The sequence below is a fragment of the Lithobates pipiens genome, unplaced genomic scaffold (genome assembly GCF_037356315.1).
Source record: "Lithobates pipiens isolate NorthernLeopardFrog02 unplaced genomic scaffold, aLitPip1_a1.2 Scaffold_18, whole genome shotgun sequence".
In the NCBI taxonomy this organism is placed as follows: domain Eukaryota; kingdom Metazoa; phylum Chordata; class Amphibia; order Anura; family Ranidae; genus Lithobates; species Lithobates pipiens.
Window position 1 is genome coordinate 348751959 of NW_027507758.1, and position 24866 is coordinate 348776824.

The window sequence follows — 24866 nt, forward strand, 5'->3', positions numbered from 1 at the left end:
ACTTCCAATACCATCAGTGCTTTTTTCAGAGTTTGTTAGGACCTGTCCTGAGGAGGGACCACACACAGCTGAGCGACTATGCTCCACGGAACTATCACCAAGCTCCACCTCACCTGCTGTCCAACTCTCCATGGGCGCCTGTCCTAACAAATGACACTGACCCAAGCACAACTTATTCCTTACTGTGATAATACCAACTGGTGTACACATTACAGTGCTACCGCAACCAATACCTTCAGCACTTTCTCCCACAGCGTCTCCGGGTACTTTAACCTGCACCTCTTGGCCAGTGACAGAAAGAATTTCCACTACTGCCCTTCCTTTTCATAAGGTCTAGCAGGTGAGACAGTATCTGCGCCCTCTACTGACCACTGCTCAGCCCCACCAGCAAAGATATCCTCATTCACTGCACCAGCCGGAGAGACCTCTGATATCTCCAACAGTTCCCCTGAGCGACTTCCATACCAATCAACAACTGGAAGTACCCTCACCGGGAATTGGGAGATCCTGTACCAAACAGTTAATAAACATTGGGCCCACCAAGTCCACTCTTGAGCAAGGTTTTTCAGCACCGCCTGTACCACCTGGCTCCACCCATTGGTACTACTCAGCACCACCTGGTCCGACCTGTAGCTGCAGGCTTCATCCCGATATAACCCTCGAAAGCCGAGTATGCACATCTGCGTACGATCGGTGGGAATGGATTAAAGCAGAATTTCACTCTCTCACTAACACTGACTGTTTATTTTTAATCCTCATGCTGCTAGCATTAGTAAATGGATAGGAAAGTATATCATATTTCCTTTTTTTCTTTTTTGTTTTCTTTCTTTTAATACATCTCTTCAGTTACCTCTTGGTTTTCAGACCTAGGCAAATGTCATGTACCCCAGAAGTCTTCACTAAGCACACCCTCCTGCCTGCATGCCTGATCTAAGGGCAGATGGATTCCAGGAAGTAAATACTACATGAATCATCTGCCCTTGCTCAAGATGGCCATGACCAACTTTTATATTGTCCTACTCGGGTATTGTAGGCATGTAATATGTTTGCGCTGCTTATTTTTTGTGTGTGCACCATTCCCCTCCCATTTCTTATTTGTAGTATTACCTGACAGATGTTCTACCCTCTCTCACTCAAAACCGGAAAAAAAATGTTTCCTTTGGGGTTGGTCCTTATTGGCTGTTAACCTATGCTTTCAGTGCATCCTGAAGCCATTGCAATGATTAACAGGAGTATTGTTTGCTGGCTTATTCGGACATTGGCTTGATAATATATGAGGAAAAGGAAATCCTCAGTGGAATTTACAGAACGGAAACTGATAAAAATTTTACTGCTATTATGATGATACTGGTTACATGTTTTCTCTGTGTATGTGAGACACGTGTGTGATTAATCCTGTAAGGATGGTCAAACAGTATAGTGCAAATTAAGGAGGGTGTTTCCCTCAAGGAAAAAAAGTGAAAGTCTGCACTTATTGTTTTCCCACAGAGAAACACAAAGTCTTTTTTGGATAAAGCAAAATGGGGGGGGGAGTTACAGTGCCTTGAAAAAGTATTCATACTGCTTGAAACCTTCCACATTTTGTCATGTTACAACCAAAAATGTAATTTATTGAGATTTTATATGATAGACCAACACAAAGTGGCACATAATTGTGAAGTGGAATGAAAATGATGGATGGATTTCAAATGTTTTTTTACAAATAAATATCTGAAAAGTGTTGCGTGCATTCGTATTCAGCCCTCCTTTACTCTGATACCCCTAACTAAAATCTAGTGGAACCAATTTCCTTCAGAAGTCACATAATTATAATTAGTAAATAGAGTCCACCTGTATGTAATTTAATCTCAGTATAAATACAGCTGTTCTGTAAAGCCCTCAGAGATTTGTTGGAGAAACTTAGTGAACAAACTGCATCATGAAGGCCAAGGAACACACCAGACAGGTTATATAAAAATATCCCAAATTTTGAACATTAAGCATTGTTCAATCCATCATCTGAAAATGGAAAGAATATGGCACAACTGCAAACCTACCAAGACATGGCCGTCCGCCTAAACTGACAGGCTGGGCAAGGAGAATATTACTCAGAGAAGCAGCCAAGAGGCCCATAGTAACTCTGGAGGAGCTGCAGAGATCCACAGCTCAGGTGGGAGAATCTGTCCACAGGACAACTATTAGTCGGCCACTCCACAAATCTGCCCTTTATGGAAGAGTGGCGAGAAAAAAGCTATTGTTGAAAGAAGGCCATTAGAAGTCCTTACTGTTATTATTGTTAGAAGTCTTGTACCTTTTTTGTATTGAACTGTTCTGTAATAGTGTTGTCCCCCTATACATTGTAAAGTGCTGCGTAAACTATTGGCGCTGTTTAAATCGTGTATAATAATATAATAAAAAGTCCCATTTGCAGTTTGCGAGAAGCCATGTAGGGGACACAACAACGTGTGGAAGAAGGTGCTCTGGTCGGATGAGACCAAAATTCAACTTTTTGACCTAAAAGCAAAACGCTATGTGTGGCCGAAGACGTACACTGCGCATCACTTAGAATGCACCATCTCCACCATGAAATATGGAATATGGTGGTGGTAGCATAATTTTATGGGGAGGCTTTTCTTCAGTGCGGACAGTGATGCTGGTCAGAGTTGATGGGAAGATGGATGGAGCCAAACACAGAGCAATCTTGAAAGAAAACGTATTAAGCTGGATACACACTTTACAAATTTTGTTGTATTTCCTTTAGATTTACCTTCCATGTAGTCCAAGGCCTGCCTGATTGTATACAAATTGAAAGTGTTTAGATTTGACCTCATATTATATGGTTTTGGTTAGTGATGCACCGAAATTTCGGCCGCCGAAACATATCGGCCGAAAATGCCCTTTTCGGCAATTTGCCGAAAGAGAAAAACAGCCGATAATGGAGCCGAAAATGGGGCGTGGCCTGTGTGGGGGCAGGGCTCTGCCCCCGCCCCTGGTGACGCCCATCATGGGGGGTGTATAGCGCAGGAATGCCGCCTCCGCCGCCTGTTTGATCACAGCGCCGGGAACATCACAGCTTTCATTTCAATAGCTGTGTGTTCCTGGCCGCGCGCCATCACACACAGCCCCTCCCCCTTGTCCGGGCACTTGGATAGACAGTTCATCCGCAGGATTGGACGGATGATCTGTCTATCAAAGTGCCCGGACAAGGGGGGGGGGGCTGCGTGTGACAGCGCGCGGCCGGGAACACACAGCTATTGAAATGAAAGCTGTGATGTACCCGGCGCTGTGATCAAACAGGCGGCAGAGGCGGCTTTCTTCCCTGCACAGGCTGGCTGCAAAATGGCACACAGGCTGCAATGGGACACACTGGCTGCAATGGGCTGCAATGGGACACACTGGCTGCAATGGGACACACTGGCTGCAATGGGACACACTGGCTGCAATGGGACACACTGGCTGCAATGGGACACACTGGCTGCAATGGGGCACACTGGCTGCAGTGGGGCACAGGCACACTGGCTGCAATGGGGGACACTGGCCTGCAATGGGGGATGCCTCCTGTACCAGGTCCTCTGTCTCTGACCATCTCCTGTACCATGTCCCCAGTCGGACCATCTTCTGTACCATATCCCCAGTCTCTGACCATCTCCTGTACCACGTCCTCTGTCTCTGACCGTCTCCTATACCGTGTCCCCAGTCTGACCATCTCCTGTACTGTGTCCCCTGTCTCTGACCATCTCCTGTACCATGCATGCAGTCTCTGACCACCTCCTGTACCATGTCGCCAGTCTCTGACCACCTCCTGTACCATGTCGCCAGTCTCTGACCACCTCCTGTACCATGTCGCCAGTCTCTGACCACCTCCTGTACCATGTCGCCAGTCTCTGACCACCTCCTGTACCATGTCGCCAGTCTCTGACCACCTCCTGTACCATGTCGCCAGTCTCTGACCACCTCCTGTACCATGTCGCCAGTCTCTGACCACCTCCTGTACCATGTCGCCAGTCTCTGACCACCTCCTGTACCATGTCCCCAGTCTCTGACCACCTCCTGTATAAAAATATTTTTTAAAAACAGTCATTTTCGGTATCGGTGCTGTTTCGGTATCGGTTTCGGTTTTCGGCCTAGTGTATTTTTCATTTTCGGTATCTGTTTCGGCACCAAAAAACCCATTCGGTGCATCCCTAGTTTTGGTAAATCTAAAGCAAAAAATTTGTATAGTGTGTATCCAGCTTAAGAGTCCGCAAAAGACTTGACTTGAGACTGGGGCAGAGGTTTACCTTTGAGCAGGACAATGACCCTAAACATACAGCCAGAGCTACAATGGAATGCTTTAGATAAAGGCATATTCGTGTGTTTTAGATCCAGACATAAATCCAATTGAGAATCTGTGGCAAGACTTGAAAATTGCTGTTCACGGATGCTCTCCATCCAATGTGACAGAGCTTGAGCTATTTTACAAAGAAGAATGGGCAAACATTTCTTTCACTCTCTAGATTTGCAAAGCTGGTAGAGACATCCCCAAAAAGATTGTAATTGAGAAAGGTGGTTCAACAAAGTATTGACAGGGGTGGCTAAATACAAATGCATGCTACACTTTTCAGATATTTATCTGTAAAAAATTTGGAAAAATAATTTTCCTTCCACTTCACAATTATGTGCCACTTTGTGTTGATCTATCACATAAAATCCCAATGAAAGACATTTAGGTTTTTGGTTGTAGCATGACAAAATGTGGAAAGTTTCAAGGGGTATGAATACTTTTTCAAGGCACTATAATATGTGAGAGGTTAAAGTATATACAATATATTAGGAAGTACACGTGTTTTGCCCTCATTTGTCTGTTTATGGTTATAGTATGAAAATCATTAGTAGAGTGTGAAACAACTTTTGAGATCCTTTATTTTTTTTTTCCCTTTTTGTTCTAATGAGATGATGTTATTTCAGATCCTGTTTGACCAAGCCCAAAGATCAATCAAATCACAGCTCCAGTCATTTGTGAAAGAGTAAGTTGACATTGGTTAGCTCCTTCTTGATAAATGTATTACCTTGAAATGTTTATTTTATCCAGTTGGCTTTTTAGGTGCTTATACACACTGCACAGTAAGGACACTTGGCTTGATCATTTGACATTGTCCTACTACTTTTCTTACAACATCCACTTCTGTACCCCAGTTAGAAAGCTGTGGTATGGCTAAAAAAAAACTACAGCCACATTTTAAAAGTAGTTATGTGCTTTACAAAATTTTGCGTTATGCCCCACGTACCTTCGACTAGCTATGAGTAAGCACTGTTTGTAGCGTGAAACGTGTCAGACGTTGTTCAAAAACCTTTTTTGTTCCCCTTTGCTGTGATGTTTTGTTCAATGGAGTTTTGCACTTGTATTTGAAGAAATAAAGGCACCTAATTTTTACTCAACCCAGAGTGCGGCTATCCAGAGTTTTGTCCTCTTTCTATACATTTACCTTCGACTCCAACTCCGATGCAGTACCATTCCTGAATGGAAGTAAAAAACAAGGTGTAGAGAGCCGTTATAGGTCCTGCCTTTCCTCTAATCAGAAATCTCCCTGCACAGAGATAATTCATTGTGACAGCCTAGGCTCTAAACTGCCCTTTTGGATATAAATAAATGGCTCAGAAAACACAGCGCGGTGCGCTGTAAACATGGCTGTGTCCAGTGTATCGTGATGTCTGCTCTGCACTATAAATGGGCTCCATAGTGTTAGAAAAGTCCAATGCAGTGCTGTTTGAGTTCAGTCCAGTGATCTGCAAAAACAATGCAAGGGAGCAGGTCACTCATTGTATGTATTGTTCTATTGCACATGAGCTACTTTACCTCTTATTAAGCCAAGTCCAGAAATGGAGAGCTGTAGTTTTGAGAGCTTGTTATATGGTCTGTTTATCATTTTTTTTATTTTTCACACGATGGATGTATATATGAAAGTTTAAACTTAACTTCTATTTTGATGAATACTCTGAGGCTTCATTTACATTAGCATGTCTCTCTTGATTTCCAGTGCAACTTTGATGAGACTTTCATCTGACTTTACGCTCAATGGATCTAATTTGTGTCAAAAGTCGCACCAAAGTAGTGCAGGCATATCTTCAAAGTCACTGCGACTTTTAAGTCTTTGTGCAAAGTCGCATGACAGATCTCAGTGTGAATGGAGCTTGAGTTCTGCGTTTGTTCTAACAAAGCAATTTTATTCTGTTTCAGAGATCTTCGAAAATTCAAAGATGCTAAAAAACAATTTGATAAAGTCAGTGAAGAAAAAGAAAATGCCTTGGCAAAAAATGCTCAGGTGCAACGGACCAAACAACATGAGGTAGAAGAAGCTACTAACATTCTTACTGCAACACGGAAATGCTTCAGGCACATTGCATTAGACTACGTTTTACAGGTAACTGAAATACTTGGTACTTCCTGATCTCATCATTACTATACCTCCATTTCACAAGAGTTCTCACGTGGTTTATACTGTACAGAAATTCCCTTGTGTAACACTTTTATGAAGAGTTTTAAGATTTCCTAATCCAAATGAATGAATACTAACCAATTTACACTAGTCCTTTGTACAACCAACCCTGAATATTAAAGTAGTTATATAACCTAATCTTTTTTTAGCAACAACACATTTGTAAATGTTAGGTTAACAGACCTTAAAAAAATATTTCCTTTCCATCATGCTCTGAAACACTCACTTTCTTTTGCCCTTAAGCCACATCTTCCAGGATCTTGAGTGCGGCTTCCCTAAACTTCCGGGTGGCAAAGCACGCACTCATATTGTCACTCATCTTTTTTGTGCTATTGTACATGTGTGCCCCTATATTCATTAAACTTGACTGATCTGGTCCACACGAACAGGCAGCCCAGACTACCAACACACAACACTCCCCCTGCACCTTCTTCAAGGGAGGTAATTGACGGGAGCTCCCAAGCAGAGCTGCTTGTCTGTTTTGTTTGTTATTGTAGTTTGGTAAAGAATGATTATTTGGCAGTTGTATCTTCTGACCACCATCTTATATCTTTGTGAAACTTGAAATGATGTCCCTAAGGTATAAAATTGTCAGAATTTAGGCCCCTGTCCAGTAGGGGTGCACATCTTTACTGGTCCCATGATTAGATTAAATTATGATTATCTGTCAACAATTCGATTTGAATCCGCGATGCATCACGATTACTGATGCGCTTACTTCTGCTTGGGCCATTCCTCCCTGCAATCTTCTGGGACACATCACAAGTCCCAGGAGATTGCCTGGCTATGCAGGACAGCGTAGTGAGACATGTGCACCCAGCTGTGAAGCTGCAAGCTGTCGCAGCCAGATGCCCACAAGTAGTATTGCCAGCGCTGTGGACAGGCAGGGGAGAGGAAGGGGGGTTCGGGTGGCCATGTCTCTGGATTGCGGGACAGGTGAGTGTCTTTTTATTAGAAGTCAGAAGATACACCTTTTTGTAGCTGCTGTCTTTTAATAATCAAAAAATTTACTGGAACTCTGCTTTGAATTAAAAATAATCTCACTCCTTTTAAAGTGGAGTTCACCCAAAAGTAAAGAGGGGCTCCGTGTGGCCACATCGATGGACCATGGGACAGATGAGTGTCCGTTTATTAAAAGTCGGCAGCTAAACTTTTTGTAGCTGTTGACTTTTTTAATAAATGAAATAACGGGTGGAACACCGCTTTAAAAAATGCACTACAGAGTACAGGAATTTACACACACGGCTGATGGGAGGTCAGGAGGGATTCGAATCCACAACTGACCGCCAGCCCTGTGAAGTTCCCTGTACTACTGGCTCTGTGCTGACATTTCTCTGGGCTCCCCTGTTTGCACCTTCCAGCACACCAGGAGTTAACACAGTGGAATGTGCAAATGGGGGAAGTCGGGGAAATGTCAGCACAGAGCACGTGTAGGAGCCAATGTAAGTAGAGTACAAACACATTTGTACTCTACATACTGCTGTTAAAATACCTGTGTGGTAATAAATGCAGAGTTATATCCATCAAGTGCCAAGCTGTATGTGCTTTTTAAAATATATGCAGCTTCATATCTAATTTCTTAGTGTGTGTGTGTGTGTGTGTGTGTAATATATATGCCACTCATGTGACTGCCTGGCCCTGGCTCTCCTCTCACATCTCTCCTGAGGTCAGTGGGAGTTGTCAACCCTGCCCACCGACTGTAGCTGTCAGATTGGAAGGGAGGCGGGCATGGCTGACGTCAGGAGAGACATGAGAGAGGCGGGCCAGACTGAGCATTCACATGAGCGGCTTATACACAGACTAAGAAATGAGGTATGAAGCTGTATATATTTTAAAAAGCGCAATACAGCGCCTCTTTACTGACATCACTTAATGGATTATAACTCTGCATTTATTACAAAACAGTTAATTTGACAGACACGCTTGGTGCGCTCTCCCGGGAGGGGCAGGGCAAGTCGGGATGATATCGCCCCGACATAAATTTTTTGAGTTGCATGCATCAATGCCGCATCAGGGACACCCGAATTGCGATGCAGTGATTCAATTCTGCACCCCTACTGTCCAGGGGTGTAATGCTTTTGCATCAAAATCAGGTCTGCGAAATCAGAATGCCTTTAACTGAGCAATGCACATGGCAGCTTAGAGGCTGCATGTGACCTGTTTTGCATTCTGTTGTGTTTCTTTGAACACAGCATGTTCTATTAAAGGGATTGTAAATGGTTACATTTTTTGTAACAAAAAAACATGTTATACTTATCTGTTCTGTGCAGTGGTTTAGCACATAGTACCCCGAACTTCCTCTTTTGGGGTCTCTCGCCAGGGCTGTCTTCCCTATTTCATCTGTCCCCATATCAAAGTGCTTGCCATGGGGAAGACGTGAAGGCTCGATCTTGAGCCAGGCTGTGTGCATCCATAGACACAAAGCGTGGCTCGGCCCTGCCCCCCATACCCCCCCTCCAAGATTTTTTTTTTCAATTCAATGTTTTATTGAGTATTTCAGCATGTCATCATGAAATTCAGATAAAAGTAGCAAATATCAAAATTTTGTATGCAGTAACTGTATTTTGAGCCGACCCCATCAACTCAAGAAAAAAAGGTCATCTAGTCAACCAATAATGTGAATGACTTCAAAGAATCGGCAACAAAAAAACCTGGCATTGTAGAAATGATCACTAAGGATGAACACAAGGATGCACACAAATGAAACATCACAAGCACAAGAGCCAATAGCATTCTGTTGTACAAATTTTTCAAGGAAATATAACACCTCCCGCTCCAGTGTGAAAGGGGCCTAATAACGTTTCCTGCTGAAGCCAGAATTCTGCAAGCTAATCATAGATATTAACATGTGGCTGAAGGGGTTGTCATGCTCTACTTCAAAAGACACAAGGATAGTCACTTGATGTCACTGGAACGTAACACTGTCTATGCTTATCCTGTAATATTTATAGCTGGTTTAAAGTGAATCTTCGCTGCATCTGAGCACCAAAAACACTATTTAATGTGTGCTTTATTTTGCTGAAAAATCACTTTAAAAAGCACCCCTAGCTATTTCTGGCTGTGGCCATTTTGAGTAAGGGCAAATGATTCATGTAGCACAGGGGACGGCAACCTGCGGGCCGCACCAGGGCAGCCGCCGCTTAATGTCTAGCCTGTTGCCACTAAATGTCTGGCCCGTAATTGCACATGATGAATTCATGTGCACTTGGCCCACGGACATTTTAAGTAAGAGCAGGAAGCTGAATGAGAACACTGGAGAAGACACAGCAGTGCTGATAAGACAGCAGGAGCTGCCGGAGTTAACTTTCCAGGTGATGGGTTGCTAGGTGGTCCTAGCAATCAATCACCAGCTTGGTAATATGAAATATTAACCCTGGAAGCTCTCGATGTCTCGCTCAGCTTCCTGCTCCCTGTTTCGCTCTTCTCTGTCTTCCTTTCTGTATGGGGGCAAGGTAGGAAAGGGCAGAGTTGCGGGGGAGTTTGTGTAATATGCAAGGGGTGTGTGTAGGGGGTCAGTGTAATGTAAAGGGGTCCAGAGAGAAAAAAAAAAAATAATATATATATATATACTTTTCTGTTGTTCATGTTTAAAAGTAAATGTTGTTCAAATTTTATTGTGTTTTGTTGATTATAGTCATACAGCGGGATAGGGATCAGGGCACTCATATAAAGTGAAAACCATTTTCACTTTATAACGCCAGCATCATTGGCCTGGTGTCACAAGGAAAGGGTCCGGAGACATGCTGAAACTGAATGAGCGCAACTGACGGGGGTGTAGGCGAGTGGGAGACCCTGCGGAAATGAAATGCCAGAGCCTCGAGTGAGTGAACTTGTATGCTCCCTTAGGGTGATCTGGCTTTGTATTAGTGGAGCACCTTAAAGTGAGGCAAACCTGTACTTGTATTACTATGTTAGGATTATTATCTTCATTTATTAGCCGGTAAATGCAACCATCCATGCATTCACATACATTGAATCTGGCTCTTAATTGGAAAAGGGTTGCTGACCCCTGATGTAGCATATACTTCCTGGAATCCACCTGCCCTTAGCTTAAGCATGCACATAAGAGTGTGCTTAGCTGAGAAAGCCCCTCCTGAGGACTCTCTTAGGATGTATGACACACAAAAAAAAAACATTTAAAACACACAAATATTTACTAATGCGAGCAGCAGTAGGATTCAAAATAATCAATGTTGATTGCGAGAGTGAAGTTCCACTTTCAAGTGAAAAGAAAAGTGAAAAATGCTCTGACCTAAACAGGGTATATTTCACACATAGATCTATTCCTTGGATGACCTCATAACTGATGTGAACACGCATTACTTTCCCAGCTCAGCTCACTCCTATTCTGAAACACACACACACACACACACACACACACACACACACACACACACACACACACACACACACACACACACACACACACACACACACACACACACTCTTTCTCTGACAGTCTTTTAAAAATACATCCTGCAGAACGTTATGTAGTTGCTATTTAATTGCTAATGCAAATTCCAATGTTCACATTAGCTTGACCTCTACAGAGTTCTAATTAGACGTGGCCTTTGCACTGGAAACTGTGCATGCTTATCTTATTAGCGAAAGCTCATATATTATACATACTGAGCAGTGGTTTGCATGCTATAAATGGTATACCAGTGGTCAGCTTAATGGACCTCCATTTTTTTTTTCTCTTTTGCAGATAAATGTACTTCAGTCCAAAAAGAGATCTGAGATTTTAAAATCTGTAAGTACTAAATGTATGTTTATCACCTTGAAATATAGAACAGCTCTTGAGGGATTTATTGTCTTTTATGTCACTGATTGATGATGGATAATAAGTGCCCATGATTGGTTTACAGTTCTTTTTTAAAATAAAGGCTGATCACCAAGTAGATTCTGATTGTAAATTCATCTAATACTATTTTTTTATTCATAATTTTAGTGTCATTTTAAATAGAAAAGTATGGGATTTTATTTTTTATCTATAGTAACACTTAATTTCCGATTTTGTTACTTTTTTTTTACTTTATGGATTGCATAAAAAAAATGTTATTTTTACAAGACAATATCGCCAAAGACCAATATCTACTCCCCCCTCCTAACACCTATGCTGGCTAACCTGTTTTAAAAAAAATAAACAAAAAGTTATACTTCTCTATTCTAGGCTACTTCGGTTTGGTCACATGATGCCGTGTCAGCCAGTGGTGGCTACAGGGAAGGGGAGAGCATTTTGACAATGCGTGGTGCCGTCACCCAAAGTATTAGAACACCTGTCTGTGCCCCTGTTATGGAGATTCGCCCTCTTTTTGTGCTGTTTATTATTATAGTTGAAAGTAAAATAAAAACACAAATTTTGGGTTGGTCCCAGAAAAGTAAGAGGGGAAATGTTTCAAGGGGGAAACTAGTTCTGGTGACTTGGGGGTCCCCAAGGAATTTCCTTTAATTTGCAGGGAATTTCTCTCACTTCCTTTGTTGGTTATGGGACAGGAAGCAAAGGGAAATCTTTGCAATGGGACACAAATGGCAAAAAAAAAAAAAAAAATCGGACAGACGTTATAACCCTCTCTTATTTTATCCTAAATGTAAAAAAAAAAGTTTTGCCTAGAATTCTACTTTTAAATTTGCCCTGTTCCATAATGGGTGTAAAAGCTGAAGTGGGTAAAGTTAATTGTTAATCTCTTCTGAAGGCTACACTCCATGTACAAAGTTTAACAGAAGCCTTTAAATGGGGTAGCCTAGGATAGCCCAAGCAGTTATGGGTTGTGGAATGCAGCAACTTTAAACCAGAAATAGTTTTCCTTTTCTAGCTGGTTACTATTAGTTGCTTTGTACTGGTTGCTGTAATTTATCAAATATAGTTCAAACAGTATTATTCTTTATTTGCATATAGTCTCTTTAAACCACGCTACTTAATTTCAGTTCATAACCGCGTTTTTGATGTTAACCAGCAGTTCCTCTTGTATACTAAAATTTTGATGCACATCTTCCTTATTTAAGTACTAAAAACTCATAATTTTCCCCAGAGATTTTTTTTCTTTAATTTGCGAAGTAACCTGTTCAAAGTAATGGTAAATGCAGATAATTACTGTTTCATTTATGCTCTGGTCACAGTGCATAGCCAACATATCTCAGCGAGTCTCGGCAGAATGTACCATGTGATATGCACGGTGCTGGTAATTAAAACCAAATACAAGTCGGAGTCAACTTATAGGTTGGTGAAATTGGAAACTTCTGCGTCTCTGAATCCTTCCAGAAAATGATCCATAATGCTGTTGTGGTTTTCTTTAACAAAAAAAAAAAAAAAAAAAGTTTAAATGGAAAGGAAAATAAAAGCTATTTACATCTAAAATGTTAATGGTCAAATGATTTACCTCTTTCTGTCCATCATTAGATTGATTTGTGCACTCATTAATACCCTAGGGAGAGGGAATGATTCTGCAGTATCCCCACGTGCACCGTGCACTTTTTCTGTATTTGGAGCAGCGTATTGATCTCTGGACATCCTTCTTGTCTGCAGCAAGGTTCTGAGCTGCTGTGTATCTGTATCTCTCTCCTGTATGAGCTGCTACTGCAGCAGAACTCTGACAAGCTGCTTTAGTCCCCCCCTGCTCGCAGTACAGAGCTCTATAACATGCTTACAGCTAATAAAACATAGGCTTTTTCTAGAAGAAAGCTGACAGCAGGGAAATGTTGTAGGTTTTATAAAATGTGTTTGTAGGACCAGGAGAATGGGTTTGTACCAGTTTTGCTGAGTCACTGAATGCATGGGTTTTAAATGTGTTTTTCCTTCTTTTTTTTTTTTCCCCTAAAGAGACCTGTAATGTTACCCACAGGGAATTGTTGATGTGTGCATGGTCTGCTGCAATTACTGCATGTTTATAATTATCTGCAAGGAATTTCTTGCCTAATAGTTTATTTTTATTTTTTTGTTAACAGATGCTGTCCTTTATGTATGCCCATCTGGCTTTCTTCCACCAAGGTTATGACCTTTTCAGTGAACTTGAGCCGTACATGCAGAATTTAGGCAAACAGGTAATTATTTGGCATATCTAAAAACGACTGTTCCTACCGCTTGATGGCAGAGACATGGCGCTTTATCCTTTTTTTTTTTTTCTTTTTTTTTTCTTGGGTATAGAGATGCAATTGTTTATATTTGCATACTACAGAAAAGGGGCAGGTCTTCATGCCAATTAAACTTTTAGCACAATATTGTATTACTGCTTGATTTTGTTAGATGAATTAAAGCATATGTACATCCTAACAATGAACTTTTTTTTTTTTTTTATTTGCTTCCTTTTGGTCTGTTAAACATTCAATCTTGTCAGAAATCCAGAGCTGTTCTGTGCACATGCTCACTTCCTGTGTGAAATAACCCACCCAGTCCTTACATTGGGACTACAAAATGATTAGCCTTTATATTGTGGAGATGGGAGTAAGACCAATAATTACAGGGCTCTAAACTGATAAATCGCCTGTGAGGCCTCTTTAAAGCATTGCCTATGGACAATTTTGGGTACTATATAGTTTTCCGCAATTTCATTGGTATGCACAGTTTTAAAGCTTGATCTGTTTACTCTGTTTCCTCCATGCAACCACATTATTTATATTTTACCAAAAAAAGGGTATAGTATTTTGTTGGCACTCCATTTCATTTTAGTGCATTTTTTTCCTGAAATAAATAGCTGCGCAACTATCATGCAACATAAAAAAATTATGCCTACTACCATTTTATTCTCGAGGGCCTCTACTTTCAGTAAATTGATATCATTATTTGGAGGTTTAAAGAATTTCTAGCAAAAAGAAAATTCAGATTTTAAAGTGTGTGTAATTAAAAAATCTCCCCGGTATACAAGTGGTTATTCTCCTCCTCTATGCATAGGTCACTAGAGAAACCATATACAGGTTAGCTAAAAATGATAATATATTTGCTTGGTCTGTATCGGAGTCAGTCTGTTTGTGTATGCTGTTAGAATGTGAGTTTATCTTTACATTAAGATAACTAGATAGACAAAGTTAGAGATTGATCTGCACTTTTCAGTCACAAAGAATGTTGTACAGTACTGTATTTTCCCTACTAACGTACATTTGAAGTATTGGGGAGTTTGCAGTTTAAAATCTAAAGCTGGCAATACGTGGATCAAAATTTTGCCAGTTCAGCAGGGACCAGGCAAATTTCAATCCATGTGTGGGCCACTGTGGTTGAATAGAAGACCATCTACTGATCGAATTCTGCTCTACTGCTATTTTTTCACTTGATCAGCAGTGCAGGCAATAGGCTGCAGTGTGCTGTTCAGTGTATTCTCACAGCAAAGAAGTCTCCTATATCGGTACATCTCCTCCACCCTCCCCACAGATGGCGGACAATAGAGTACTGAATTGTGGTAGGTGCTAAGGCCTAACTAACCCCCCCCCCCCCCCTTAGGGGCTGGGATGGATGAATCGCCTGCCTGTGGCCCTTAAATGAGTATTGGATCACCCTTTTGCAAATACAGAGAACAGTGCATGGTTCAGAGCAGTCTCTTTGGGATTGTACAAGGATGTATACTGGAGCTTCTGTGGAAATGGGAAATGCCCCTTGTGCACATTTTAGCTGGGGGGGAACTGAACGTTTCTGTCGTCAGGAATGAGGTTGTTTGAGCCCCAATGAGGGGAAAGAGGTACAAGGGTTTGTAGTAATATTGATTGTAAGAGGCCAAAGCATACATCACCTTTTTATAGCAACATATTTTACATTAAGCTTTACATACTGCAGGTTCAACTGGCATTACTGTGAAGCGGGCACTATCAATGCCGAGAGTTAGCTCGAGCTTACTTATGCCCCCTATGACATTCCTTGCCTCAGGTGGAGAGTTAGCCCCTTGTATTGTCAGTGTGTACCTCATGTTGAGATGGGGGCAGTTGGCAAAGATGTGCAGGTGTGCCATGCTATGGTTGGCATCAGTATTCTCATATGTTAGTAGTGGAGTGCTGCCAAATAGCAGGGAAGCAAGTGAAATGAAAGGAGGCTGACAGAATGTTCATATCTTTCAACAGGTCAATTCTATGTGTAATCGAGGTAACTGTAACAGAGTGAGTTGCACTGAACCAAAAAAAAGACAGTTATAAGATTGCGGGCAAGGAAGAACAAACTGAAAGGAAAAAAACACATCTGAACCAAACTGTGCTTACTGCAGCCATGGGTTCTTCACGGCATGTGTCTTGTCTTGTGGTGGTGCAGCGGAATTCAGCATACCAGTTTGGGGCATATATATGACCAGGGTGTTGTAGAAGAGCTGGAGGGGCTCGGGTACTTGCAGTAGCACCACATGGCCTTGTGTGGAGGAGAGACAAAAGGGAAACTTCCATCTGTAGTGGATGCCCCTGGAACACAGGGTATCTAGCAGAGGTTTCAGGTCTCTGTGGTGCTGTAAGGTAATGCTGGAGAGATCTTGGTAAATATGGATATCTGCACCCCCATAAGAAAGCTGTATTCTGTTCTTGGCTTTCCTGAGTATCACCACCTTAAGTTTATAGTCCATGAGGCAGCAGATTATATCCCTGGGGGGGGGATCTGTTTCTCTCCCTTTTTTAAGGTCTGAATGCACGATGGATCCTCTCCATCTCCACGGCCGCCTGTGCAGGCCAGTCCAGGAGATTATTGAACAGGCCTGTAACGGTGGTAGTGAGGTGCTCCGTTTCCACAGATTCTGGTAGGCTGCGGATTCTCAAAATATGGCATCTACCTCGAGTATCTAAATCTTCCATTTGGCTTTGGAGATCTCTCAACTGGAGGGTTTGGGCATCTACCTGTGGGTCACTCAGCCGAGGACCGTGTCATGCTGTGCAGCTATCCTCTCTACCTAATGGACCCTGTCAGCAAAGGCGTGCATGTCCAGGCGCAGGTCAGATATAGCAGCTGACAAAGTGTCATTTATATCTGCTGCGATGGTGCGTAGGTCCTGAAGGCTGGGATGCTGTTGGGGGTGATCACTGCTCTCTCCCCAGGCCCTGTCATAGTGTGTGCGGGCGATGTTCAAGTCAGTGGAGGAGCCGCAGCTTGTGACTGACCATGTTGGGAAGCTGCCATATTGCTTCTCTGTGTCTATAACAACTCCGGGGTATTCTGGCTCAATCCTCCTTGCTGCTCGTGAGGAGAGCGGGATGCCGTCCCCATGCTTTTGTGGCTATCTGGGGTGAATTGTGCCTCCTGTGGAACGTTAAAGACCCATAGTGGCGGGAGCTCTCGTCTTAAGCAGCCATCTTCCAGTGAGGTCAAACCATTTTTATTTTTTTTTTAAATTATACACAGAATTTCATTTTTGTTTTTTTGGGTAAGCACAGAATATTTAAAACTTATATATTCTATATGCATAGCAGTGTATATGATCCAAAGAAAACTACCTTTTACAGAATAAACAGTATAGACAGATTTTGACCGGCTGTTTGTTTTTTCTCTTTTTTAGTTGGATTGCCTTGTTGTGGATGCTGCAAAGGAAAAGAGAGACATGGAGCTTAAACACTCAACAATTCAGCAGAAGGTAAGTGTGCACAAAAATGCAGTGTAAAGGCTCAGTAAACACTGAAGACCTTCACTGAGCATTAGTATGTCGAGTTGATTGTCTCCTGCATGGCTTTTGTTTCCAATCAAGGTCATGGCTGCAGTTGAAACATCATTCTTTGAATTATTTATATGGTGCCAGTAAAAATACTCAGCTTTGAATACTAACATGTCCACAATTTTACATGGCTTTTTGCATGTATTTGTTTGAATAAAAACAAAGTTAAATGACTGTAATTTTTTTCAATTCTGACTGCTTTGGTGTTTTAGTTATATGTGAAGTTCATCATTTCTCTGTGTTTTAATGGTGCTTCGCCCATATATGTTGCAGAATTTATAGTTATCCCTGCTTTGTAGTAGTATGAATTGTGGCAAACATCTGCCTGAAACGCATTGAGAGGTTTTTAATGCTAGCAGGGGAGGATTGGGAAGCTGCTATGGTGTGCAGTGCCTAAAGCGGTTTCTCGATCTGGCTGTAAGTGGAAATAGGTGGTCACATGATACTGGCTGTTCTTAGAATAGCCATTTTTCTGAATATAAGCTACTGTCAACAAGTAAATATTCAAGGTATTCCTAGTTGTACTTTGCTTTGTCAGCAGGGATCTGCATCGTTATGGCCCACTTATAACTTTGAAGCTTAGAGCTCTGCTAGTATAGTCTGAACAGAGTAGTGGATGTAGGTTCAGAAAATGATCTTGCAAAGGTATAGCCACTTAAAACAACCAGAAGCTCCAGCCATATTTATGAAGAGTGTCCCCAGCAATCATTGATTCATGTACCACCAATTAATTACCTTGTAATCTTAAGGTTTTCTTTTCTTGTGGTTTAAAAAGGAGTTTAAAGTAAATGTACTTTTTTTTTTTTTTTAAATAACAAAACATTGTATACTTGCCTGCTTGGTGCAATGGTTTTGCACTGAGCAGCCGTGATCCTCCACTTTTTGGATCCCCCGCTGGAACTCCTGGCTCCTCCCCCCTGCTAAGTGCACCCTTAGCAAGCTGCTTGCTATGGTGTCACTCATGCAGGCTCGCTTCCAAGCCACACGGTACTGCTCCTCCCTTTTCCTCCTCACTGGCTGTGATTGACAATAGCAGGAGTCAATGGCTCCCACTGATGTCTCTGAACCAGTGAACAAGGAGAGAGTAGCAATGATGATCTCATGCATTACCCTGGATCAACATCGGGCTCAGACAAGTATAAAGGAGACTGGAGGGATATGGAAGCTGTACACAGAAGTTTTTTTTACCTTCATGCATGAAGCTAAAAAAAAAACACCTTCTTTTAGAACCACTTTAGGATGGTAGTGAGAAGCTCACAAACTACAAGCATAGGTAAGCCAGCTGTCAGAGTAAATGTCTCAAGAATACTATTGGGTCTAATTTATATTCTACAACATGATGGACTACCTTAGGAAGCTTGTTATAGTATCAGACCTAATAATAACACTGTCATTTTTGCAGGTGTTGGCCTTTCTATAAACTGCTTTTTCTGCTAAGCCAGTTCTGGGGCAGTCGAGATATTCTGAATCCCTAGCAGTGCTTGTAAATTCCTGAATCCGATATTTGATTTTCATTAGTGATGGCTGATTACTAGAATTTCCTTTTGTGATTTTGCAGATGGTCACATATTCCTCACTTCCTTCTGTTTTTTTTTTTTTCCATCCCTTTTAATATTAGGGCTTATCTGCTGATGACTCCAGTTATGAGTGCAATGCAGATGCAGAGAATGGTGTTGTTATGGAAGGATACCTCTTTAAACGAGCTAGCAATGCTTTCAAAACCTGGAACAGGTAATTGGTGCCATATTTTGGGCTGTTATTTGGGTTGTTATGGCTAAATATTCCTTTTTTTCTTAGTCATCACTAACTTTACAAAGTAAAAATGGTTACAATGATATAATTCAGAAAAACGTTTTGAGGGCAATGATCAGCACAGTTATACAACGCTGCATTTTTATTTATTTTATTTATTTGTAGTGCTTAAACTGCATTCTTGATTTCCAATTTCATGTCATGCTGCTGCTCTTATTTTGCATTTTTCATTCCTCTTCCTCCTTTCCAGTATGTTTTAATCCTGCCCCATTTTTTCACATGACAGGAAAAAGCCAGACCACTCCAGGTATCAATCAGCCTCTTCTGTCCCCTTCATGTATTACATGTGGCACGTTCCTCTCCATGTGAACCTTGTAATTGGCATAGATCACTTGCAATGGATAAATCTCCTTTAAATTGCTATTTATCATGTTGAGGGGTAATAAACAATTTCGTTTTTTTTCCCCACTGAAAATGTATGTTACATCTTGTCTAAGATGTTTACCTCAAAGAGGTCTTCCATTTTTATTCCAAATTTACATTTGCTGTTCATGTCCCTTCTGCATAGCAACATAGAACAATTCTTCTTCTTGCACCCCTTTACTGTTGGACAGGAATCCTCAGAGATGGAACTTTATATCTCGTTTCATCCATAACCATCTACTGGCACTTCCATTGGTACATTTACATCGACAACATAGACTTTGTCCACAATCTAGTGCAGTGTAATGCAATCCTACCATTGATTACCATCTCCTTTGTGTTACTGCAGTTAGCGAGTTTGAAACCGGAGGTTAACATTTGGATTACCTTGAGCAAATTGTTTAATAATATCAGATATTCTTGTAATATAAACTGAGAATATGTTTTAAAGGAGAGCACAGTGCAATTTGTGCATGCTACTAAAAAAATTCCAGATGGATGAATTTCACCCATGCACTGAAATGTCCCATGCATACACATGCAGAAAACGGTGCACAAATAATATACATGTTCTTTCTAGTAATCTGCACAAGCGCATTGCATGAATGATGTTTAGCATTTGTAAGAACTTTTCTGATATTCTGCCCTAATGGAAGCACCTATTGTCCAATGAGATGTTCTCCATTGCATGTTATCTTTCCTACAGGGTTGAACTCTGTGCTTGCTTGCAGTCAGTTTTGCCTTTTTACCTCCTGTGTTCATTTCAGGAAAATTTAAAATTTGAAATGTTATCTATAAGCTTGCAATTTGTTGCATCCCTCTTTATAGCTCCTTGACCTACATTCAAATCTCTTTTTAACACTTGCATGCTAATGATTGTATCTTTTTAAGTCGTATGAGTATCTGCAATATTAACAAGAGGTGCTCCTTGAAGCACATCCTTACCCCTAGCTGATCATTTTATCATTGTAAGTTTATGCTGTGTGTTCTAAATGAAATAACACACACATAAGTGTTACATGTTCAGTAACTCACTATTAGATAAGAATCTTGAAATTTATATCATTGTAATCTACAGCACACATACCTTGGCCAGTGTTTTAATTTGAGGAGTACAATCTGCAAAATGTATAACCGTTTGTCTGGTGACATACAAGGGACTATGACCTGGTGTTTTTAATGAAAACTTTCTGACTTAAAGGTCTATCTACTGTAAGCAGGATGAGTTGTTTTGAGTGTATAAACTACACTCTAAGCTCTCCATTCCCTTTTGCTTTTAAATCTCTTTGCTGTTGTCTTGTTCTTTCACACACAAGAGGTTTCTTTCATGATGTTGGAGTTGGCCTTGTAGAAGTAGTAAATCGACCCCTATGTATCATCTAAATGCAAATGGGGTGTACACTTTGCAAGTGCAGTTGCCCTAGAGCACATATGTCAGACACAAGACCCTTGGGCCAAATCTGGCCCACCAGGCCTTGTCATGTGGGCCCTCATATCCAGTTTTGCAGCCAGAAGGTGTGGCGGAACTCCATTCGGCCACCTCCTCCTGCTCTCACCCTTTACTCCAACTCCCTCCTGTTACTTGTAAACACAGAAGCCTTCTCTGTTTACAAGGAACAGCTTTGCTCTCAGCAAGTCCTGGATCTAACAGATCCCTGCACGCACTCACGATGGGGATGGACCTCCAGAATCTGAGCGCGCAAGAACGATCTCCTTGCAGGGCAAATTAGAGCCACCTACACAGGGAGATACAAGAGTGAATACACAGGTAGTAGATCTGCCTACACAGGGGGGTACTATAGCAGAGCCAGGTAATAGTAGAGATGCAAGGAGGCTTGGGGAGAGGGTTGAGGTTGCGCACTGTGCATAGCACATCCCTGAACTTTGTACCAGCACACCCCTGAACTCTGCACTGTGTACGTAATACACCCTTACACCCCCTGCACTCTGTGTAAAAGGCACCCCTGGAACTGCACTCTGTACATAGCACAACCCTCAAATCTGCAATCTGTATGTAGTGCACTGCTGCACTCTGTACGTAGCATAATCCTGGACCCTGCACTCTATACATAAAGCACTCCTGAACCCTGAACTCTGCACCTCAGATACAGCCAGCCAACTATACTGCTAATCAAATTTACGGCAATGAGGCAAAGCAGTTTTTCCTTTTTTATTTTTCTTCCATGGGATTAAGTATTCTTTGTAAAGCACTTGCAAAGTGCACAGTCTATTTGCCTTTAGTAAATCAACCCCTTAGTATACGGTAGACGAGTGGTGCCTGCTACTGTCAGTAAAACCCTATGAGGAGGGGGGGAAGGCTGAGCTATGCTGTGCATATCAATAGGCAGCTTGGCTCGGGATAGAGCCTACGTGAGTGCCCCCATAGCAAGTCACATTCAAAAGGGGAGGAGCTAAGCGCGTGGCAGAGAGGTGACCCCAGTGGAGGTTTGGGTTCGCTTTGTGCAAAACCATGGCACAGAGCCGGTAAGTGTAACATCTTTATTGTTTAAGAAAAAAAACAAAAAACTTTTACTATCACATCCTTATAGCAGCTTCATGTAATTCAAATACATATTTCATACTAGTCCTACATTTTGCATTCTAGAAATATTTTTATAGTTCGCACACAAAAATATACTCCCCTTACCTTCTCAGGGAATTTGTATTACTAATTTAGTTTCTAACAACTTCTTGTTTTGTGATTGAACTTGATTTCCTCTTTTGTCCTGTGTCAGTATTTCCTTGTGTTCCTCCCATCCAGCTTGTGATTCCTATTCTTTTATGCTTCTTCATAGCTTTCCATTTCCCCTATTAGGCTTCAGTGTTTCCGCTTTTAATGTGATCACACTACACATGATGGGAAAACAGCCTGAAGTTAACTTCTGCCGTTGACTTTTATGTTTAGGCTTTTCTTTTTTAAATGTTCATATTGTGAACAAAAGCATGATATTAATCTGTTCTCTTGACTTTCTAGCATGTAAAAAAAAAAAGTCTTACTTACCAATCAGTTTTAACTATATTTTCACCAATTTAAACATTTGAACAGGATGGCAGCAACTGTAGAGGATAATAAAGCACACAATTTCATTCTAAAGACTGGAACGATATTGTAATTTGTGCCCCTGTAATCCAAATTACAAGATCTCCCCACTCTTGTGTACCACCATGAGAACCTTTTGCTGCCATTTACTTAATAGCAGTTAGCTGTAATTGTGTTATGTGCACAAACTCTCCTACCTACTAAACACATTGCTTCACTTTCATTACCATTGTAACAGTTGTAGATTTACCTAGTAATACAGTGCAAAATACTGTCATTTGCAATGCAATACCCTGTTCTAACAGATTTCTGCCTGTTGGTAACAGATTTATAAGACAAACGATCATTGCTATGCTCACTGTTGCTTACTGCAGTTTGTACATTTTCTTTGCCTTGTTAAATGAGACAGTTGACCCTTCAAGAGATTCAGTGTCTCAAGTACTTTTTCCTTTGCATGACAGCTCCCAAAGCCTATTGAGTCAGTGTCCTACTTCCTACTGCTTGGTGCCTGCCAATGGAAGCCAACAATGGAGTGAGTACCTTTCTCACATGGCTGTCCAACACATTGGTGTATCACTTACAGCAATGTTGCACACCAGTAATACTTGATAAAGGCCTATAAGTAAAGGGCATGGGCTTCCAAGCCTGGCCTTGTAAATATTTTATTTTATTTGCTTTTCTTTTAGCATTTACTTTCTGTACTTAACTAGAACAAGTATTCAGCAGTTAAAGTAGGAACTTGTCATTTGTCCCTGGTCAGTAAATGGAATGTATTAAAGCCATTGCAACAGCAAGGCAGTTAGCATTTGGAAGGTCACAAATGTTTGCATATTGCTCCCAGCACAGGTTTCTTTAAAGCCAGGCCTAACTTCCATGGAAAAAAAAAAGTAATTTCGGATTGGAGTTGGACTTTTCTTTCCTAATTGGCTAGTTATTGTCCTTACCTGGCCAGAAGAAGGCACGGTAACGTGCTTGCTCTGTTATTAACTTGGAATGCATTGTTCCAGAAGGGACTCTCCAATAGCAGCCTATGTATTTTTGAGAGCATTATTTGCTTTAATAAAGCCCGTCGTCTAGAAGTATGCTTCTTTCGTGAAAGGTGTTAAATACCGTCTGGCTGGTAAGATAAGTTTAATTGTTTATGGTCCTTAAAAGACTCATCGGGATGCTTTGCTGTATTCTGTCATTAGGCCAGTAGTGTGCAGCAACCCATAACAACTAATCAGCATTATTCATTCAAAAGTTAACAGTAGAAAAGCTTATTTCCTTCACACCATTGCTCTCATCAGTCTTTTATGAAAGTCTAATGAAGGTGATAATTTTACTTATTTACAGCCATATGCAGATATTTCAGCCTTTTTATGAAGGGTAAACCAATCTATAGGTAATCCTTATCTGAGCCTTTGCCAAATGAAGAAAACTCGAGCAGTTTGAAATCAAATAAGAGAATAACATTTACACCTGTCTGGTTGCTGTGCATAATTTTCTTAGTTTAATGGTGCCACATTTTACAATACAGATATTATGTGTATTGTATTCTGATGCCTCTCAGGATTTACATATGCAATACTTCCAGTAGGATTGTCTTCTCTCTATGGGTCCTTTTGGCTTCCTTCTGTGTGTCTTCCCAAGCTATTCTGCTGGTGGTTAACACTGTTATATTATGTTATACTAATTGTTTGCATTAACTTCTAGTAATAGTACTTATAATTGTAAATCCTAATAATACAGCTTGATGTATTGTGTTCTTTCTTTATTTAATTTAGGCGTTGGTTTTCAATACAAAATAATCAACTAGTATATCAAAAAAAATTTAAGGTGAGTTCTAGAACATTTTTTGGTCATTATTCCTTTTGCCTCCGCGTTTTCATTTATTTTTTTATTTTATTTTTTAGGCATGATGGAGTCAATTCACTAATGTATATTGCATGCAGTATTTAAAATGTAAATTCACAGAAAAACATTTGTTAATTATCTCATGGTCTAGCCACTTGGTATTTACCAAATGTACAAAATTAGAAGTGAAAAATTTAGCAGCTGTATTACTGCCGCTGCAAAATATGACCGCTGCCTCTTGGGGCTACTGTTAGGATAACTATGACTCAGCCCTATCAGTCCATTCAGCTGTCGGGGTTTCCAGAGTGACAGCAAAACCTAAACAAAAGAGGCGATAAATGTGTAACAAAAAAAAATTGCATGGGGTCCCCGCCAAGAGTCAAACCAGCCGCATAAGGTCTGTTATGGATTTTAGGGGGACCCCACAAAAAATTGCACAAGGTTTCCCCACTTTTTCAGGTTTGTAGGGATTTTAAACTAGAAAAAAAATACCCCTTTCCCTGTTCAAATTCCATAGCAGAACCTTATCTCAGCAAGCACCCTGGCTGCCCAAAAAAGAGGCCGACGAGCCAGATGACTTCCTCTGGCAAAGCACCTTGTCGCCATGTTGATGAGGGCAAGGGCCTGTTCCCACAACACTGGTTCAATGGTTGTGGGGATCCGCATGCAGTGGGCTTATTGGAATCATGAAGCCCTCCTTTTAGGTAAGTGGGCCCCTGGAAACTGGGTACACAAACCCACCCCATATGAATAAGT

At 41.2% G+C, this 24866-nt stretch overlaps 1 protein-coding gene across 3 annotated transcripts in view; it reads left to right on the plus strand.

The window, feature by feature from the left end:
• ACAP2 (ArfGAP with coiled-coil, ankyrin repeat and PH domains 2) overlaps positions 1-24866 on the plus strand; it is a 148972-nt gene that overhangs the window by 53754 nt on the left and 70352 nt on the right. For 2 of the 3 annotated variants that reach the window (XM_077487461.1, XM_077487463.1), the window contains exons 5-12: positions 4927-4985; positions 6197-6380; positions 11164-11208; positions 13401-13496; positions 16907-16981; positions 18678-18790; positions 19098-19118; positions 24041-24092. In XM_077487461.1, coding sequence (XP_077343587.1) covers positions 4927-4985; positions 6197-6380; positions 11164-11208; positions 13401-13496; positions 16907-16981; positions 18678-18790; positions 19098-19118; positions 24041-24092 — 645 coding nt within the window. The remainder of the gene's footprint in view (positions 1-4926; positions 4986-6196; positions 6381-11163; positions 11209-13400; positions 13497-16906; positions 16982-18677; positions 18791-19097; positions 19119-24040; positions 24093-24866) is intronic. The other variant, XM_077487462.1, reaches the window with a different exon arrangement.